This window comes from Bufo gargarizans, chromosome 7 (genome assembly GCF_014858855.1).
Source record: "Bufo gargarizans isolate SCDJY-AF-19 chromosome 7, ASM1485885v1, whole genome shotgun sequence".
Taxonomy (NCBI): domain Eukaryota; kingdom Metazoa; phylum Chordata; class Amphibia; order Anura; family Bufonidae; genus Bufo; species Bufo gargarizans.
In genome coordinates, this window is record NC_058086.1 from 183,071,806 (window position 1) to 183,093,709 (window position 21,904).

At 44.2% G+C, this 21,904-nt stretch overlaps 1 protein-coding gene across 1 annotated transcript in view; it reads left to right on the forward strand.

Annotated features, from left to right (window-relative positions):
* Positions 1 to 2,513: 2,513 nt before the first annotated feature.
* Positions 2,514 to 21,904, forward strand: part of LOC122943957 (parapinopsin-like) — a 36,514-nt gene continuing 17,123 nt past the window's right edge. The window contains exons 1-2 of the mRNA XM_044302115.1: positions 2,514 to 2,853; positions 18,733 to 19,061. Coding sequence (XP_044158050.1) covers positions 2,514 to 2,853; positions 18,733 to 19,061 — 669 coding nt within the window. The remainder of the gene's footprint in view (positions 2,854 to 18,732; positions 19,062 to 21,904) is intronic.

The following is a 21,904-nucleotide window of genomic DNA, read 5'->3' on the forward strand; positions in this document are numbered from 1 at the left end:
ACATGAAGCCAGATCCTCTGTTACGGGACCTCTCTCCTCTGCCTGTGTGCTGGGCCTAAATATATGCCAATGGACTGTTGCAGTGGTGGCTGACGTGAAGCCTGATTCTCTGCTATGACATGCAGACTGATTCTCTGCTGACATGAAGCCAGATTCTCTGTTACGGGACCTCCCTCCTCTGCCTGGGTGCTGGGCCTAAATATATGCCAATGGACTGTTGCAGTGGTGGCTGACGTGAAGCCTCATTCTCTGCTATGACATGCAGACTAATTCTCTGCTGACGTGAAGACAGATTCTCTGTTACGGGACCTCTCTCCTCTGCCTGGGTGCTGGGCCTAAATTTATGAAAATGGACTGTTGCAGTGGTGGCTGACGTGAAGCCTGATTTTCTGCTATGACATGCAGACTAATTCTCTGCTGACGTGAAGCCAGATTGTCTGTTACGGGACCTCTCTCCTCTGCCTGTGTGCTGGGCCTAAATATATGCCAGTGGACTGTTGCAGTGGTGGCTGACGTGAAGCCTCATTCTCTGCTTTGACATGCAGACTGATTCTCTGCTGACATGAAGCCAGAGTCTGTGTTACGGGACCTCTCTCCTCTGCCTGTGTGCTGGGCCTAAATATATGCCAATGGACTGTTGCAGTGGTGGCTGACGTGAAGCCTGATTCTCTGCTATGATATGAAGACTGATTCTCTGCTGACATGAAGACAGATTCTCTGTTACGGGACCTCTCTTCTCTGCCTGGGTGCCGGGGCCTAAATATCTGAGAATGGACTGTTCCAGTGGTGGGTGACGGGAAGCCAGATTCTCTGCTATGGGACCTCTCTCCAATTGATTTTGGTTAATTTTTTTTTTTTATTTTTTTTTTAAAATTCATTTCCCTATCCACATTTGTTTGCAGGGGATTTACCTACATGTTGCTGCCTTTTGCAGCCCTCTAGCCCTTTCCTGGGCTGTTTTACAGCCGTTTTAGTGCCGAAAAGTTCGGGTCCCCATTGACTTCAATGGGGTTCGGGTTCGGGACGAAGTTCGGATCGGGTTCGGATCCCGAACCCGAACATTTCCGGGAAGTTCGGCCGAACTTCTCGAACCCGAACATCCAGGTGTTCGCTCAACTCTAATTGAGAACCGACCAAAGATATACCTCCATATCGCTAGTACATAGCTGATCGCGGCATCTGACATTAATAAAAAAATAAATAAAAAAATCATACTTACCTCATCCATTTGATCGCAAAGAGCCGGCCGCTGCCATCTTGATTAAATATCTTGCACAAAATCTTGCACGGCCTGTGAATCATTTCAGCCGGCGTGCTGATGTCATGCGCCACCGAGAATGGAATTTCGTGCAAGATCTTCAATCAAGATGGCTCTTCAATCTCAAACAGAGGAGGTCAGTATGATTTTTTATATTTTTTACCGCCACTCAGAAAATATCAAAGCACAAGGAAATTCGAATTCACGGAGAATTAAATTTTCACTGAAATTCGGATTCGATTTGCCGCAAATCAAAATTCGATTCACTCAACACTAGTAGCTACCAAACCACAAGGTTGCCCTTAAAGGGGTTCTTCACTTTCATTTAACTGATGATCTATCCTCTGGATAGATCATCAGCTTCTGATCGGCGGGGGTCCGACACCCGGGACCCCCGCCGATCAGCTGTTTGAGAAGGCAGCGGCGCTCCAGCAGCGCCGCTGCCTTCTCACTATTTACCGCAGGGCCGCCCGCCCACTGACGTCACGACTTGTATCAACTAGAGTGGGCGCGGCTAAGCTCTGTTCACTTGAATGGAGCTTAGCCGCACCCACTCTAGTTGATACAAGTCGTGACGTCAGTGGGCGGGCGGCCCTGCGGTAAACAGTGAGAAGGCAGCGGCGCTGCTGGAGCGCCGCTTCCTTCTCAAACAGCTGATCGGCGGGGGTCCCGGGTGTCGGACCCCCGCCGATCAGAAGCTGATGATCTATCCAGAGGATAGATCATCAGTTAAATGAAAGTGAAGAACCCCTTTAAGGAAGCTGGCGCCGAAACGTGCGTCGGGGTAACCTTGTGGTTTGAGTCTGTCTCGCTTCCTCTCATGCAGTGAGCAGAAAGAGCGCAATATACGAACGCTTGTCTCCCCGCATTCTAGGGATCGGTGGGGGTCTCAGCACTCAGACCTCCACTGATCAAAACTTTTGACACCTCTATGACATAACAAAAGTTTTCTGAAAACTCAGTGACCCTGATAAATCGTATGGGAACAATGGGAAGTCATTCATACAGCCAGGAAGAAATCTTGAAATGCGTTAGAGTAATTAAAAATTTAATGAGAAAGGAGAATTATGTGAAATAAATCCGGATCTTGGGATTTAAGTGCAGGATAATCTCTGTCATATCATTTGCTGATAATATCACCGGAGTCTTTACATCTAAAAGAATAAAACCGTGATCAGTCAGAGCTGGTAAAACACGCAGAGGGATAGGAGCTTGGCTTCGAATCCCACTAAATTAGCTGAGTATCAAGGTGGAAATGGCTCAAGAAAATATTCTACAGCCACTTATGAACTTCAGTCATGAGGGGAACCACGGTGGAAAAGTCCTCATGCCAAGGATCGGTTACACCATCTTAGCTATAATAATGGCCATATTCTGCACTGCTGCTATCATCCTCAATGTAACAGTCATTATAGTGACCATTAAATATCGGCAACTAAGACACCCCATCAACTACTCCCTAGTCAATCTTGCGGTCGCTGACCTCGGTGTGACCGTCCTGGGAGGTCTTCTTACTGTGGAAACCAATGCTGTTGGCTACTTCAACCTTGGAAGAATTGGCTGTGTCATCGAAGGGTTTGCTGTGGCATTTTTTGGTAAGTTGTAAGTCAAAATCTACAGGATAGGTAAAAGCTGAAACGTGTCCAGCATAGATGTAGAGTAAGTACCAGGGCAGCAGGCACAGCACATCACTGTGTGCATTATCCCTGTTCTGTGACATCAGTCTGTGTATTAACCCTGTACTGTGACATCACTGTGTGTATTATCCTTGTACTGTGACATCACTGTGTACCTCATCCTCGTACTGTGACTTTACCTTGTACATTATACTTTTACTGACATCACTGTGTGCATTATCCCTGTACCGTGACATCACTGTGCTTATTTATCCCTGTACTGTGACATCACTGTGTGCATTAGCCCTGTACTTTGACATCACTGTGTTTATTTATCCCTGTACTGTGACATCACTGTGTGCATGAGCCCTGTACTGTGACATCACTGTGTGTGCATTAGCCCTGTAATGTAACATCACTTTGTGCATTAGCCCTGTAATGTGACATCACTTTGTGCATAATAGCCCTGTACCATGACATCATTGTGTATAATAGCCCTGTATTGTGACATGATTGGATAGATTATTCCTATTCTGTGACATCACTGTGTGCATTATCCCTGTACTGTATATTTCCTGTACTGTGACATCACTGTGTGCATTATCCTGTACTGTAGAATTCCTGTACTGTGACATCACTGTGCACTTTATACTTGTACCATGACATCATTTTGTACATTATATCTGCACTGTGACATCACCGTGTGCATTAGGGCTCATTCAGACGACCATATGAATGAGTCCGCATTGCGTAACGGGTGCGGACCCATTCATTTTAATGGGGCCTGAAAGATGCGGCCAGCACACCATGTGCTGTCCTCATCCATAGTTATGTTCCGCTGCATTTCTATCATAGGGCCGGCCATGTGCCGTCCGCAAAATGTGCAAAACACTACAGGTCCGCAAAAAACCTACGGCCGTCTGAATGAGCCCTTATCCCTGTATTGTAGCACCATTGTGTAAATTATCCCAGTACTGTGACATCACTGTGAACATTAGCCCTGTACTGTAACATCATTATGCATATAATCCCGGTACTGTGACATCACTGTATGCATAACCACTGTAATGTGACATCATTGTGTATTATCCCGGTACTGTGACATCACTGTGTGCATTATCCCTGTCCTATGAGATCACTGTTTATATCATCCCTGTACTGTGATATCCTGTGTGCATTGTCTGTGTACTATGACATCACTGTGTGCATTTTCCCTGCGTTGTGACATCACTGTGTATATTACCTTGTACTGTGATATTACTGTGTATTATCCTTGCAAAGAGGCCGACATAAATATAAACTTTTCATGTTTTGCTCGCTATTAAAGGTAGTTATTGTGGATTGGGGCCTCAGGGTTATTTGTGATGCCCAAATATATGCAATATATAAGATATTAGGGAGTGACACAGATTTGCCATCAATTTCTACATGCTTATATAGTAGTGAATTCTAGTATTACCAGTTGCTTGATATACATAGGTTTATACAAGACTCCTACTACCCCAAAATGCCAGCCATAATCCCTGCTTCTGCTCCCTCAGCATCTACAACAAACTACAATTTACATCCTGTAAGAGAGCAGCGGTCACAATGTGCTGACATACTGGTAATCCTTTGCAGTCTAATGTATTAGTAATCAGATGATTGCATGTAAAAGTCTAAAAATTAATTCAAAAAAGTAAAAAAAAATAAGGCGGAGATTTATCAAACTGGTGTAAAGTAGAACTGGCTTAGTTGCCCATAGCAACCAATCAGATTCCTCCTTTCATTTTCCAATGGAGCTGTGAAAAATGAAAGTTGGAATCTGATTGGTTGCTATGGGCAACAAAGCCAGTTCTACTTGAGATAAATGGATAGGCAGTCAGATATCCGGGGTCACAATAAAAACACTTGTTTATTATAGATTATAAAACACAATAAACTCTTTCATATTTTCTAATAGAACAAAAGATCTGTATCATAAAATCGTAGATGCAATATTGTCGTAGAAAAACCGCACGCAATATAAAAAAATATACTACATGCACATGTGTGGGTTTTAACGCAAACTATCTAGTTACAATGTAATAATAAAACACTTTCTGTCTATATTCTTTGTCCATCGATAGATTCATATACTGTACGTACTGTTAAATCAGAGCTATCGAGTTAAATAGTATTTTTATCATATTCTACAACTACTACTTTATTATTTATATAATTTTTAATTAGGCTTAAATGAAATCATATTAATGCAGTTGTAAAGTATAAGGGGAAAACTCACTAGAGCCCAAAAAAACGCACTAGAGCCCAAAAAACGCACTAAAACCGCATATATGACATATTGAATATTTATCTTTTTTTTTTTAAACAGACATAATATATGAATAGCACTATGTGAAATAAGACTTTAAATGTCCCGTATTACTGGTATTGAATGTCCGATCCAGGAATGCTCGGATAACTCGATTCCAGCCCACATTTTGAAGAATGCTGGATCAATGAGAGATCAAGTATAAGGCCTCATGCACACAACAGTTTATTTTCACGGTCCGCAAAAACGGGGTCTGTAGGTCCGTGATCCGTGACCGTTTTTTCGTCCGTGGGTCTTCCTTGATTTTTGGTGGATCCACGGACATGAAAAAAAAGTCGTTTTGGTGTCTGCCTGGCCGTGCGGAGCCAAACGGATCCGTCCTGAATTACAATGCAAGTCAATGGGGACGGATCCGTTTGATGTTGACACAATATGGTGCCATTTCAAACGGATCCGTCCCCATTGACTTTCAATGTAAAGTCTGGAGTTCTTTTATACCATCGGATTGGAGTTTTCTCCAATCCGATGGTATATTTTAACTTGAAGCGTCCCCATCACCATGGGAACGCCTCTATGTTAGAATATACTGTCGGATATGAGCTAATTCGTGAAACTCAGATCCGACAGTATATTCTAACACAGAGGCGTTCCCATGGTGATGGGGACGCTTCTAGTTAGAATACACTACAAACTTTGTACAAGACTGCCCCCTGCTGCCTGGCAGCACCCGATCTCTTACAGGGGGCCGTGATCAGCACAATTAACTCCTCAGGTGCCGCACCTGAAGGGGTTAATTGTACTATCATATCCCCCTGTAAGAGATCAGGGCTGCCAGGCAGCAGGGGGCAGACCACCCCCCCCCCCCTGCCCAGTTTGAATATCGTTGGTGGCACAGTGTGCGCCCCCCATCGGGCCCCCCCTTCCACCCTCTATTGTTATAAATCGTTGGTGGCACAGTGTGCGCCCCCCATCGGGCCCCCCGTCCTCCCTCTAGTGTAATAAATCGTTGGTGGCACAGTGTGCGCCCCCCATTGGGCCCCCCGTCCTCCCTCTAGTGTAATAAATAGTTGGTGGCACAGTGTGTGCCCCCCATCGGGACCCCTCTTCCTCCCTCTATTGTTATAAATCGTTGGTGGCACAGTGTGCGCCCCCCAATCGGCCCCCCTCCCTCTATAGCAGTAACAACATTGGTGGCAGTGTGCGGCCTCCCATCTCCCCCCCCCCGGAGTTCCGATCGGAGTCCCAGTTTAATCGCTGGGGCTCCGATCGGTAACCATGGCAACCAGGACGCTACTGCAGTCCTGGTTGCCATGGTTACTTAGCAATAGTACAATAGTAGAAGACTCATAGTTACCTGCTTGCTGCTGCGATGTCTGTGTCCGGCCGGGAGCTCCACCTACTGGTAAGTGAAAGGTCTGTGCGGCGCATTGCTAAAGAACTGTCACTTACCAGTAGGAGGAGCTCCCGGCCGTTCACAGACATCGCAGCAGCAAGCAGGTAAGTATGAATCTTCTACTGTTGTACTATTGCTAAGTAACCATGGCAACCAGGGCTGCAGTAGCTTCCTGGTTGCCATGGTTACCGATCGGAGCCCCAGCGATTAAACTGGGACTCCGATCGGAACTCCGCTGCCACCAATGATGGGGGGGGGGAAATGGGAGGCCGCACACTGGCCACCAATGTTGTTACTGCTATAGAGGGAGGGGGGCCGATGGTGGTTGGCACACTGTGCCACCAACGATTTATAACAATAGAGGGAGGAAGGGGGGTCCGATGTGTTGTGCTATCATATCCCCCTGTAAGAGATCGGGTGCTGCCAGGCAGCAGGGGGCAGTCTTGTACAAAGTTTGTAGTGTATTCTAACTAGAAGCGTCCCCATCACCATGGGAACGCCTCTGTGTTAGAATATACTGTCGGATATGAGTTTTCACGAAGTGAAAACTTAGATCTGAAAAAGCTTTTATGCAGACGGATCTTCGGATCCGTCTGTATGAAAGCAACCTACGGCCACGGATCACAGACACGGATGCCAATCTTGTGTGCATCCTTGTTCTTTCACGGACCCATTGACTTGAATGGGTCCGTGAACCGTTGTCCGTCAAAAAAATAGGACAGGTCATATTTTTTTGATGGACAGGATACACGGATCACGGCCTCGGCTGCAAAACGGTGCATTTTCCGATTTTTCCACGGACCCATTGAAAGTCAATGGGTCCGCGAAAAAAAACGGAAAACGGCACAACGGCCACGGATGCACACAACGGTCGTGTGCATGAGGCCTAAAGGGGTACTTTTTTTGGAGCTAGGTGACCACTGAGGAAGAAGTCAGTTATATCGAGACTTCGAAACGCGTCCGAGAAACAATCACAGCCCTTAAAGTACCCGAATATTATGCTGTAAGGCGGAATATTGGAAAGCAAAGATAATGCCGGCAGTAAACAGATAACAGTAGAGACTGACACACTCTTACCAATTACGGCCACTGAAGCTGCGGCTCCGAAGATCCAGGATATACGTAAGAGACGCCAGAGTTTGACGCGGAAAGATACACGTGGGACGCTGAGATCAAGAGTAAGAGACAGCACGGCCTTACTAACTGTACTAAGGTGGCAATCGAATGGAGGTAAGAGACATCAGTGTTCTATAATAGGTGGGACGCCACTGGGAACACTGAACTCCGCACCAACCCACTGAGATGTGAGTGTATTTATAGACATTATCCGTGTTATAAAGTGATTTTATACAGTTGCAAGAAAAAGTATGTGAACCCTTTGGAATGATATGGATTTCTGCACAAATTGGTCATAAAATGTGATCTGATCTTCATCTAAGTCACAACAATAGACAATCACAGTCTGCTTAAACTAATAACACACAAAGAATTAAATGTTACCATGTTTTTATTGAACACACCATGTAAACATTCACAGTGCAGATGGAAAAAGTATGTGAACCCCTAGACTAATGACATCTCCAAGAGCTAATTGGAGTGAGGTGTCATCCAACTGGAGTCCACTCAATGAGATGAGATTGGAGGTGTTGGTTACAGCTGCCCTGCCCTATAAAACACACACCAGTTCTAGGTTTGCTCTTCACAAGAAGCATTGCCTGATGTGAATGATGCCTCGCACAAAAGAGCTCTCAGAAGACCTACGATTAAGAATTGTTGACTTGCATAAAGCTGGAAAGGGTTATAAAAGTATCTCCAAAAGCCTTGCTGTTCATCAGTCCACGGTAAGACAAATTGTCTATAAATGGAGAAAGTTCAGCACTGCTGCTACTCTCCCTAGAACTGTCCGTCCTGTAAAGATGACTGCAAGAGCACAGCGCAGACTGCTCAATGAGGTGAAGAAGAATCCTAGAGTGTCAGCTAAAGACTTACAAAAGTCTCTGGCATATGCTAACATCCCTGTTAACGAATCTACGATACGTAAAACACTAAACAAGAATGGATTTCATGAGAGTATACCACAGAGGAAACCACTGCTGTCCAAAAAAAACATTGCTGCACGTTTACAGTTTGCACAAGAGCACCTGGATGTTCCACAGCAGTACTGGCAAAATATTCTGTGGACAGATGAAACCAAAGTTGAGTTGTTTGGATGAAACACACAACACTATGTGTGGAGAAAAAGAGGCACAGCACACCAACATCAAAACCTCATCCCAACTGTGAAGTATGGTGGTGGGGGCATCATGGCTTGGGGCTGCTTTGCTGTGTCAGGGCCTGGACGGATTGCTATCATCGAAGAGAAAATTAATTCCCAAGTTTATCAAGACATTTTGCAGGAGAACTTAAGGCCATCTGTCTACCAGCTGAAGCTCAACAGAAGATGGATGTTGCAACAGGACAACGACCCAAAGCTTAGAAGTAAATCAGAATGGCTTAAACAGAAGAAAATACGCCTTCTGGAGTGGCCCAGTCAGAGTCCTGACCTCAACCCGATTGAGATGATGTGGCATGACCTCAACAAAGCGATTCACACCAGACATCCCAAGAATATTGCTGAACTGAAACAGTTCTGTAAAGAGGAATGGTCAAGAATTACTCCTGAGCGTTGTGCACGTCTGATCTGCAACTACAGGAAACGTTTGGTTAAAGTTATTGCTGCCAAAGGAGGTTCAACCAGTTATTAAATCCAAGGGTTCACATACTTTTCCCACCTGCACTGTGAATGTTTACATGGTGTGTTCAATAAAAACATGGTAATATTTAATTCTTTGTGATTGTCTATTGTTGTGACTTAGATGAAGATCAGATCACATTTTATGACCAATTTGTGCAGAAATCCATATCATTCCAAAGGGTTCACATACTTTTTCTTGCAACTGTATCTGCATTGGTGGATTTACTTCAGCAACGCTATACAGCATATCTACGGGACTGATACTCAGAACTATCGAGGATTTAACAGTACATATATGAATCTATCGATTCTATCGATGACTATGAAAATTGTAGCATGAATACTGATCCCGTAGGACAGAGGGATAAAACTTAAAGGGGTTGTCCGGGTTCAGAGCTGAACCCGGACATACCCTTATTTTCACCCCGGCAGCCCTCCTGAGCCTGGCATCGGAGCATCTCATGCTCCGATGCGCTCCTGTGCCCTGCGCTAGATCGCGCAGGGCACAGGCTCTTGTGTTTTCAATAACACACTGCCGGGCGGTAACTTCCGCCCAGCAGTGTGTTCGGTGACGTCACCGGCTCTGAGGGGCGGGCTTTAGCTCTGCCCTAGCCGTTTTACTGGCTAGGGCAGAGCCAAATCCCGCCCATCAGTGCCGGTGACGTCACCGGGCTGCCTGTCAGCCCCATAGAGAGCCCGGTATGTCACCGGAACTCAGAAAAATGCCTTTGCCCTGCGCGATTTAGCGCAGGGCAAAGGAGAGCATCGGAGCATGAACTGCTCCGATGCTCATGTCAGGGGGGCTGCCGGGGTGAAAATGGAGGGATGTCCAGGTTCAGCTCTGAACCTGGACAACCCCTTTAACATTTAATTTTTGGTCAATCTAAAATTATAGACACCAGAGGAGGAGCCTCTACACAAAACAAAATTTATCAAGACAGCCCAGCGGGCAAAATAGTACATATAAAGACAGTGTGACCAGAATGTTATAGAAAGCAGGAACGTTCTCACCCGATTGTGGATCAGGATGTCTCATGAGGAAGACTGGAGGTGGAAACGGTCCTTTGATGCTTCTCGTTCACACAAAAAAAGGGATAGGTATGCCCCTTCAGATTGGGTGGGTGACGGGGTGGTTGGCCCTAGGCAACCCTAAGAAGGGGGGCAGGGGCTAGTATGCCCTACCTATCTATACGGGGACTTACCCCGCAAGGAGCGTCCCCGTCCGGATACCTGGCCCTGTGGGGACAGAAACCCTAGTAGTCCCTAAAAAATGCTCCCTACGTGTCACGTTTCAGTTCGTCACAGAAAATCATCAGGGGAGATCAATGGTACACACAGGGCTATGGATTGGGCCTGTGCGACCAGAGAGACAGAGTAGTACGAAAAAAAGGGTTTTTTTTTAACGTGGGTCAGAGGCCTGGAAACGTGTGTAGCCAGTCAGGCTAAAACACACAGGGCATGACCGCATTAAAGAATATGTTAAGCAATATAGATGCACCAGTGGGTGCCAGCTATACGATAACACTAGGCCACAGGATGGTTAATCCGAGGGCAGGCTGTCAGCAGGGCTGAGGCTGTCTTGATAAATTTTGTTTTGTGTAGAGGCTCCTCCTCTGGTGTCTATAATTTTAGATTGACCAAAAATTTAATGTTAAGTTTTATCCCTCTGTCCTACGGGATCAGTATTCATGCTACATAATTTTGGGATTTAGTGGGCCTGTCTGACACACCTGGCCCTATAGTTAATTCTTTCTATGAAAATTGTAGATTCACACTGAAGGCATCCAAACTTTGAATTAACACATGTGGAATTATATACAGAACAAAAAAGTGTGAAACAACTGAAAATATGTCATATTCTAGGTTCTTCAAAGTAGCCACCTTTTGCTTTGATTACTGCTTTGCACACTCTTGGCATTCTCTTGATGAGCTTCAAGAGGTAGTCACCTGAAATGGTCTTCCAACAGTCTTGAAGGAGTTCCCAGAGATGCTTAGCACTTGTTGGCCCTTTTGACTTCACTCTGCGGTCCAGCTCACCCCAAACCATCTCGATTGGGTTCAGGTCCGGTGACTGTGGAGGCCAGGTCATCTGGCGCAGCACCCCATCACTCTCCTTCATGGTCAAATAGCCCTTACACAGCCTGGAGGTGTGTTTGGGGTCATTGTCCTGTTGAAAAATAAATGATGGTCCAACTAAACGCAAACTGGATGGAATAGCATGCCGCTGCAAGTGTCACGACCATGGTCATGGTCGTGACTCCTGAACCGCATGCTGTTGCCGGCGGTTTGGTTTCGTTGTTCAACCACAGGTGAGGGCCGCTAGTATGTTGCATCACTTGTGATTGCCGCTGGCAACATGTTATTTTGTATGTCGCAGTATTGCAGCCTGAGCTGGTGCTAGGCTGCTTGCTGCTATGTGCATGCGGTTGCACCTGGCAACCTCTCTTTATAGGTGTGCCTTTTATCGGTGTGCACAGGGTGTTACATGTTTTGTGTGCACTTTGCCCTTTAAGTGGTTCTCTTCCCTTCCCTGGTGTGAGAAGGGTTAATTCCTTCCTAGTGTGTGTGCACTGGGTGTGTCTGAGTGTGGGTGTGGCTACATGGGTTATTTAGCCCCAGTTGAGAGCAGAGGTCTGAGGGGTACTCCAGGCATGTTGCTGGAGTCATCCTCCTGGTTTGTATACCATCTGCCAGTGAGGGCCACCCTTGTGGTCATAAATTGTGATGTTAAGTTTATGTCTATGTGGTGTCTGTTATTATTGGAGCTATGGTTCTGGGTTCCTGTGTGTTTATGTGTGCTGTGTCCTTTTATGTTTGTGTGTGGACAGCCAGCACTTGTGTCCAGGGAGTGTGTCTGTGGCAGGTAGAGGTGGAAGTCTTTCACTCTCCTGCCATATCCATAGTCTGTTTATGGTTACATCCCATTGCAGCTCGGCCAGTTTTAGACTCCTGTTTCTCTGCATCCAAGAGGAACAGGTGGTCTACCCAGTTCCTAGTTCAGGGATCGGCGGAGGGTGAGTAGGGATCTGAGGTTCCTGAGCATGGGCCCTCCTACCTTCAAGGTCGGCTCATGCAGCTAGGAGTTAGGGTCGGATTAGGGATGCGTTAGGAGGTGACCTGCTCCCTAATTCTGTCGTCCTGGCCAAGCAGCCACTAGCATCACGTGGCATCGCACGGCTGAGGGTTTTCCCCATCCTCAGCCGTGACAGCAAGATGCTGTGGTAGCTATGCTGGTTAAGTATGCCTTCAATTTTGAATAAATCCCCAACAGTGTCACCAGCAAAGCACCCCCACATCATCACACCTCCTCCACCATGCTTCGCGCTGGGAACCAGGCATGTAGAGTCCATTCGTTCACCTTTTCTGCGTCGCACAAAGACACGGTGGCTGGAACCAAAGATCTCAAATTTGGACTCATTAGACCAAAGCACAGATTTCCACTCGTCTAATGTCCATTCCTTGTGTTCTTTAGCCCAAACAAGTCTCTTCTGCTTGTTGCCTGTCCATAGCAGTGGTTTCCTAGCAGATATTCTACCATGAAGGCCTGATTCACACAGTCTCCTCTTAACAGTTGTTCTAGAGATGTGTCTGCTGCTAGAACTCTGTGTGGCATTGACCTGGTCTCTAATCTGAGCTGCTGTTAACCTGCGATTTCTGAGGCTGGTGACTCGGATGAACTTATCCTCCGCAGCAGAGGTGACTCTTGGTCTTCCTTTCCTGGGGCGGTCCGCATGTGAGCCAGTTTCTTTGTAGCGCTTGATGGTTTTTGTGACTGCACTTGGGGACACTTTCAAAGTTTTCCCAATTTTTCGGACTGACTGACCTTCATTTCTTAAAGTAATGATGGCCACTCGTTTTTCTTTACTTAGCTGCTTTTTTATTGCCATAATACAAATTCTAACAGTCTATTCAGTAGGGCTATCAGCTGTGTATCCACCTGACTTCTCCACAACGCAACTGATGGTCCCAACCCCATTTATAAGGCAAGAAATCCCACTTATTACACCTGACAGGGCACACCTGTGAAGTGAAAACCATTTCAGATGACTACCTCTTGAAGCTCATCAAGAGAATGCCAAGAGTGTGCAAAGCAGTAATCAAAGCAAAAGGTGGCTACTTTGAAGAACCTAGAATATGACATATTTTCAGTTGTTTCACACTTTTTTGTTATGTATATAATTCCACATGTGTAAATTCATAGTTTTGATGCCTTCAGTGTGAATCTACAATTATCATAGTCATGAAAATATAACTCTTTGAATGAGAAGGTGTGTCCAAACTTTTGGTCTGTACTGTAGATAGAAAGTGTTTTATTATTTTGTATAAGGGCAATAGTTACTTTGTAACTAGATAGTTTGCGTTAAAACCCACATATGTGCATGTAGTATATTTTTTAAATATTGCGTGCGGTTTTTCTATGACAATATTGCATCTACGATTTTATGATACAGATCTTTTGTTCTATTAGAGAGTATGAAAGGGTTTATTGTGTTTTATAATCTATATTAAACAAATGTTTTGTTTGTGACCCCGGATGTTTGAGTGCCTATCCATTTGTCTAGTATTTTTAGTGATTAGGAGCACCGTCACTATCAGAGCACCATATCCTTCTCAACAGAGGGTGGAGCCAAGCTTTTTCCTTGTATATCCAGTTCTACTTTACACCAGTTTGATAAAACTCCCCCTACGTTTTCAAAAATATAAAAAAATAATATGGTCACATGGCCTAATTTTTCCGTTCAGCTCCTGTTGTGGCTCCTGGAAGGCAGGGAGTAAAAGAAAACGAAAAAACAGAAGTTTTAGCAACTACTTGCTGTCCCCATGTAATAGCAATTCAGCAGCATCTATTCTTATGACTCTATGTTGTGCAATCCCTCTAATATTTCTGCTAATTGGAATAATTAAATAATAATTAATAATAAATATATAAGATGAATTGCTTGCAGCTTGCATTGAAGATCCAGATAGGTGTTACCAGTTGCGGGAGCGTGTCCCTGCACAGTACTACCAGTGTCAGACTGTGCAGCCCCCCCACCCCAACTGGTTACACCCACTGGGTGCTAGTAATCCATTCATAACTTCTAGAAGGAATAATAAAGGAATGGCATATCATAGAGTCATAAGAATAGAATGCTCCAGAATTTATTACAAGGCAAATGCAAGTAGTCACTAAAACAGACCTGTCAGGAGAGGGGACGGGTCCTCTTAATTTTGCCGCATGCTAGTCGTGTTCCAGGCTGCGGGGAATGTTTTATCTTATTTTAAGACAAAAATATTCTGAATATTCTCCATTACTTATAAGCTGAACCCATTAAATAAACCTATTCATTCACATTAGAAAATCAGGCAGTTGCTTCCTCTCTGGTAACCGCAGATAGCAGTATTAAATTAGAGGTAATGTTTCCCATCAGTACATCGGTAATAAGACGTAACTTTTTCGGACATTCGTTCTTAAGAACGGCCAGTAAGGAGAGATCACATATCTCTTATTTTACAATCCATGGATTCATTTTATTAAACCATTACCTTTTTCTGGTGTAATTTTGCACAGTCTGTCCTGAGGCTTCGCATGCAGGAACTAGGCCCAATCTCCAGGCAATAAATAGGCTGCGGAGACTATGAGGCGTGAACTGAAGGCGGGAAACTGGAACGGTTACAAGAAGACCAGCTACTTGGCCGTCTCCATCAATCACATACTGCACTGTATTGCCACACAGCTGATACGCAGGGCGATAAATCCAGCCATCAGCCGTGTTTAATAGACCATTAAACACCATCTAGCTACACAGTGGTGAACATACATCTACAGTATGTGCATCATGTACTGTCACACTATAAAAGGCACCCGTAGTCATGAGTTATTGGCCAATCAGGGACCCTGTAATGCCCATAATGTTCAAGGAGAAGTCCCAATAGTTGAGTTTTGAGGGAAAATATTACATGAATCAACCCGTCACTACCAGGGGCCTACACTTATTCTTCAAAGGTCCTGTCAATTTTTGAAAAATGCTTGATTAAACAATTTAGTGACAGTAGATTTCCAGGTGAGTCACTTAGGGGATCAAAGATATGCCCATGAGAGTAACTAAAGCCATAGGAGCCACAGCAGCTGCCATTGGGCCCGGGAGTTGCCCTCAGGTACAAGAAGACTATAGGGAACGATAGATTGGTGGCTTTTTGCTATCTAAAACTATGATGTAGGTTCTAATACATGGTTCTATCATCCATACCTATTAAAGGGGTTGAACCGTGAAGGCAACTTATCTCTTTATCCACAGGATAGGGAATTAGTGTCTGATCGGTGAGGGTCCAATCGCTGATCACAAGAACGGGCCGTGTGCTCCCCGTTTGAATAGCGTGGCAGATATGCAAGTCTGTCTGCCACTCCATTCAACTCTACGAGACTTCCGGAGATAGCCGATTACATGCACTGAATAGAGCACCAGCCACTCCATTCAACGGGGTGAGAATGAGCATCAGTACTCATGATGGGAGGGGACTCCATCAATTGGACCCCCAACTGATTAGACACTGTGGATAGGGGGTGAGTTGTCTATAGGGCTATGTGGGGCTATCTCCAGCAACCCCATAGAGCTGAATGGAGTGGCAGTGCAGAAAGGTCATCACCAATCCATTCAAACGGGGGAGAATGGGCCTACATCCTCATGATCGGCAGGGACTCCATCAGTCGGACCCCCACTGATCAGCCACAGTTGGTAAGGGATAAGTTGTCTATGGGGCTATCTCCAGCAGCCCCATAGAGCTGAATGGAGTGGCAGCATGCATATGTAACCACTGTTCCATTGAAATGGGGGAGAATGGGCCTCTGTCCTCGTGATCAGTGGGGGCTCCCATCAGTCTGACCCCTGCCGCATCCCCACGTACGTGTACGTGTTCTGATTGGGCGGGTGCAGGAGCTGTATTGTATTGTGTTGCATTGAAACAGTGATCAAACCCTGAAAGTTGAAGTTCCATAGTATGATAAAAATTGCCCAAAAATTAAGTTTCAAGTAAAAAAAAAGTCCTTTCATCTCATAAAGTTATGTACAATAAAAAACAGACATATTAGGTATTGCCACATTCATAACGACTGACTCTATAAGAATATCACATGATCTACCCTGTCAGATAAACTAAAATAAATCTATAAAAACAGTGCTAGATAAAATGGCTAATATTGAGTGATCAAATCAAATACGTACCCCAAAATGGTACCAATCAAACTATCATCTCACCCCACAGAAAAAACAAGCCCTCAAACAAGACCATTGCCAGAAAAATGTATGGCTTTCATAAAAATGGTGATACAAAAACATGATTTTTCTTTGCAAAAATGCTTTGTGTAAAAAAATATTTAAGTTTTCATTGTCACGGCCAAGGGTTTTTAAATTCTATGAAACACCTGTTAAAGTACTCCCTGTGACCCTTGGGGTGTAGTTTCCAAAATGGGATAACTTTTTTTTTTTTTACTGTAGCGGTTCTTTGGGTCTCTTCAAATGTGACACGGTGGGCAAAAACCATACCAGCAAAATCCAAAAGCATATTGCACTCTTCCCTTCTGAGTCCTGTGGCTCACCCATACAGCTGTTTAAGACCACATATGCAGTGTTGCCATATTCAGTAGAAATTGTGTAGCGAATTGTGGGGTCTTTTTTCTTATGTTACCACTTGTGAAAATGAAAAACTTTATTGGAAAAAATAAAATTTTTCATTTTCACAGGCAAATGTTTCTTAATTCTATGAAATGTCTTTGGGGTCAAAGCATTCACTACACCCTTCAATAAATTCCTTATTGGGTATAGTTTGCTAATTGGAGTCACTTTTTGAGTGTTTCTACTCTATGGATACCACAGCGTCTCTTCAAATGTGACATGGTGCCGAAAACCATTCCATGTTACCCCTTCTGAAAAATGGGGAGCTTATGCAACATTTTATTGGAAGAAATGACATTTTTAATTTTCACAGGCAAGTGTTTCTAAATTCTATGAAATGCCTGTGATCAAAGAGGTTACTATACCCCTCAATAAATTCCTTGAGGTTTGTAGTTTCCAAAATGGGGTCACTTATAATAGATTTCTACTGTAGGAGTACCTTAGGCGTGACGAGTACCAAATGTGACAAGGCACCCAAAAGCCATTCCAGCAAAATCTGCTCTTCATATGGTGCTCTTTCTCTTTTGAGCCCTATGGTGTGCCCATACAGCAGTGTATGACCACATAATGGGATGTTTCTGTAAACTGCAGGATCAGGGTAATAAATATTGTTTGTTTTGCTGTTAACCCTTTCCACAAGAAAACATTAAATTCTAATGGAAAATATTTTTTTTAAAAAAGGGAAATTGTGAATTTTCACCTCCATTTTTTTAATTCTTATGGAACATCAAAGAGTTAACAAAGTTTATAAAATTAAACTTCATAATTGAATTAGTCCTTAGAAAAAGTGGGTTTGGAAATTTTCTTTAAAAATGTAAAAATTGCTTCTAAAATTCTAAGCCTCCTAGCGTCCTAAAAAAATAAGATAACATTTACAAAATTATGCCAACAGAAAGTAGACATATGGTGAATCCTAAGTAATAACTATTTTATGAGGTATCACTATGTTAAAAGCAGAAAAATTCTAATTTAGAATTTTTTACAAATTCAAATTTTTTAAATTCTAATTGTTCCACATTTTCTGTAAAAAAATAAATGTTTTTCAATAAATAAAGGTAAATCATATTGACTCAAATTTACCACTAACTGGAAGTACAATATGTTACGAGAAAACAAACTCAGAATCACTTGGATAAGTAAAAGCATTCAAGAGTTATTACCGCATAAAGGGAAACATGTTATATTTGCAAAATGTGGCTTGGTCCTTCTGGTGAAAACTGGCTTGGTCTTGAAAGGGTTAATTATTGCAATGTATGCTGATGCCTTAGATTCCTTTTTATTAGATAGTGAGGGCCCCTTCATTTACTCTGATTTCTAGTTAGACCCTTGAGTATGCCAGGCAAGAACAAACGTGGGTCCAGATCTACAAAACCCTGCTCAGAAGAGAGTGATACACATTTTAAAAATATTTTGTAATAATATTTCATGTTTCAAAGAATGTTTTGTAAACACAAAATAAGAGGAAATGTAATTTTGTGACACAGAATATTACAAAGGGAATGCACTGCAGGAAGAGATAGTATGCTTCTGTGGCACAGTTGGCAAAGAAAGAATCGCCACTTACAAAATAGTAAATTCTGCGTCACAAAAGTACAGAAGTAAATTCTATGAGGCAAAATGGTATGTTGTGTGACAAAATTGAGTTTTCTGTCCAAAACACTATTCTGTGCCACAAAATGTAATTATGTGCAGCAAAATTACATTTTGTGACTCATAAGGACGTTTGTGACAAAAACATTTGTCGGAAACATGTTAATCGTTTCTAATCATGGTTGCTTTGTTGCAGGAATCGCGGCCCTTTGCACCATCGCAGTCATAGCTGTGGATCGTGTCTTTGTAGTATGTAGGCCCATGGGGACCCTAACATTCACCCACAGGCAGGCCATGGCAGGCATAGCTGTCGCTTGGATTTGGTCCCTCGTATGGAATACTCCACCTCTCTTCGGCTGGGGCAGCTATCAGCTGGAAGGAGTGGAAACGTCCTGTGCCCCTGATTGGTACAGCACCGACCCGGTCAATATGTCCTACATTTTAAGCTTTTTCTGCTTCTGCTTTGCAATCCCGTTCCTGATAATCGTGGTCTCCTATGGATACCTCATATGGACTCTGCGGCAGGTAATCACACTGATCCTTTGTTGAATTCTTCTGCATTGTGTCTATTCTCTTACCTTCGGAATACAGCATGTTTAAAGGGGTTTTCTGAGATGTTGATAATAATGGCAGATCAATATGAGATCGTGGGGAGTTTGACTACTGAAATCCCCGCCAATCAGACGTGGCACTCCAGAGACCACCGTAGCCTCTTCCTAGGCCAGTGATGTCACGTTCATCTGTTACATTGGCTAGGTGTTGCTCAGTCCCATTCAAGTGAATGGGACTGATCTGCAATACCAAGCACAGCCACTATCTAATGAACGGCGCTGTGCTTGGTAAGAGCAAGGAGGCTCTGGCACACACCAGAGCACCGCAGCCTCCCCAAAAGGGCTGATTGGCGGGGGTGCCGGGCACCAATCTGATTCTGATGACCTATCCAGAGGATGGGTCATCAATCTAGAAGACTCGAAAAATCCCTTTTCTCCAGGTTTGAATTTTGACAGGCTCATGTGGGCCTTTGGGCGATAAAGTCTCAGTGGGCCCCCCTATACAGTGATAACTCTCTGAGTACAGATAATATAGTAGATGTCCCCTGCAGTCCTATGTAACAACACAGATAACACAGTGATGACTATCTGAGTACAGAAAATGTAGTAGTGTTACCTGCAGTCCTATGTAAAAACACAGATAACACTAGTCCTGATAATGTGGTAGTGTTACCTGCAGTCCTATGTAAAAACACAGACAACACTAGTCCTGATAATGTGGTAGTATTACCTGCAGTCCTATGTAAAAACACAGACAACACTAGTCCTGATAATGTGGTAGTGTTACCTGCAGTCCTATGTAAAAACACAGATAACACTAGTCCTGATAATGTGGTAGTGTTACCTGCAGTCCCATGTAAAACCACAGATAACACTAGTCCTAATAATGTGGTAGTGTTACCTGCAGTCCTATGTAAAACTACAGATAACACTAGTGTAGGTCATGTGGTAGTGTTACCTACGTCCTTAGTGTGTCTCCCTGTCTCACTCCCATGGCCTCCATGCTGGCGGCGCTGCCTCCTCTTCCTTCTTCTTCTTCTTGCCCCACACAGAATGTCCTGATGGAGCTGCATCAAAACATAGGAACACTGTGGGCATGGTGATGGTGACACACAGGGACAGAGACACCACGGGACAGACTCTCACAAAGTACGGCCCAGACAGCTCGTCTGTATACAGATACCAGAAATCACAGAGAACATCTGTCTGAAAGAAAGAACCGAGCAGCTTCAGGTGGATCTAACCCTGGAAAAGCTTATGTTAGATGGAGACAGCAGGTTGTATTCGGGGCTCTCTGTGTGCTGACACACTGTAACGCAGGTGCTGTAATGGAGGCAGCAAGGTACAGAAGGGCTGAGACCACCACTAGGATGAGGTAAGGGTCAGGAGGACACACTCAGGAGCAGGACCCGCCTCTATACACAGTATAGAAATAATACTCCCAGGAGGTGTGTGCTCAGAGAACCCCCTTTAACCACCTTCTGGTGTTAATAAGGAATAGGAGGTAATTCAAGAGCAGAGAGCTGGTAGTGAAGGGGTTAATGACAGAAAATGGCGGAGACTACACACATACCTCCACCTGCATTTCTTTACACGGCATGTATGGGGGAGGCAGACTGGAGTTGTTAGAAAGAGGCCCGCCCATTAGACTACCAGTCAGTCTCCATCTCCTTGGGTGACATCACACCTACCAGCAGCGACTCTACTGTAGTCACTATCCAGCAAGTACAGCAGCACATGATCATGTGATCCGCTTGACCTCGCCCATACAGGATCACAGGGTCGCGACATCATCACAGGTCCTTTACCTCCTTCAAATGCACAGCCTGTGAGCCTGACTCCTCCCACACAGGATCAGATGGTCGTGACATCATCACAGGTCCTTTACCTCCTCCCGCTGAACAGCCTGGAGACTGACTCCGCCCACACAGGATCACGTGGTAGTGACATCATGAAAGGTCTTTTAGCCTCCTCCAACTAAAAAAAAGGCCTCTAATGTATGGGCTCCTGGGAGGTCACGTGACGCGGGAAAGTGAAATACGTGGTGAAAAATAGCTCTTTAGCACGGCTGCAGCGGGCCCCCATCCCAGCCGTGCCCTCGGACAACGTCAGTTATGATTAAGACCAAGTAGTGGTTGAAACCCGTAAACTCAAGGGGTGTCATTGTGCAGAGGGGTACACTGTATGTGATTCACATTTTGCTAATAAAGTCGGAGCTGCTTTCCCACAAGTGCTGGATCATCGCTTTCTTTTCCTGTGGACACGAAACTTACCTGGTTTGATCCCTACACGAGGAATACAACACACGGGGTGAGCTGGATTTGTCATTTGTTCTTACCTCATGTACATCTTCCCCATGCTTTTTCTTTTTCAATTTGGACTCTCCTGACCTGTTTTCACAATGCAAACCAATCCCTTCTGTATGTAGCATATTCTGACTAAGATTGTTGTAATAGCGATTTATCCCTAGTGAGACCTCTATGCCTGGCCTGTATAGGCAGATATAATAACTGCGGACAATCCTTATCAGATAGCTTGAACTCATCCAACACCGAGTTTATCCGTGTAAGTTGCTTTATTCTGTAAGCCAGATAACAGAGTACAGCAGAACAGATGGATTTCGATATTGTGCGGTCAAAAGATTATGCTTTTGTAAGCTTACATGTGTACCTGTCCCAAAAGACTGGAGCAATATAAAGAAACAGGAAGTGAGGTACACAGAAGAAGGGGTGTAGAAATGAATGACATATCATGAACCATAAAAACAAGTGAATTACCAAAAACGGCCACTAAATGAAAGAATATGACCAAATATAG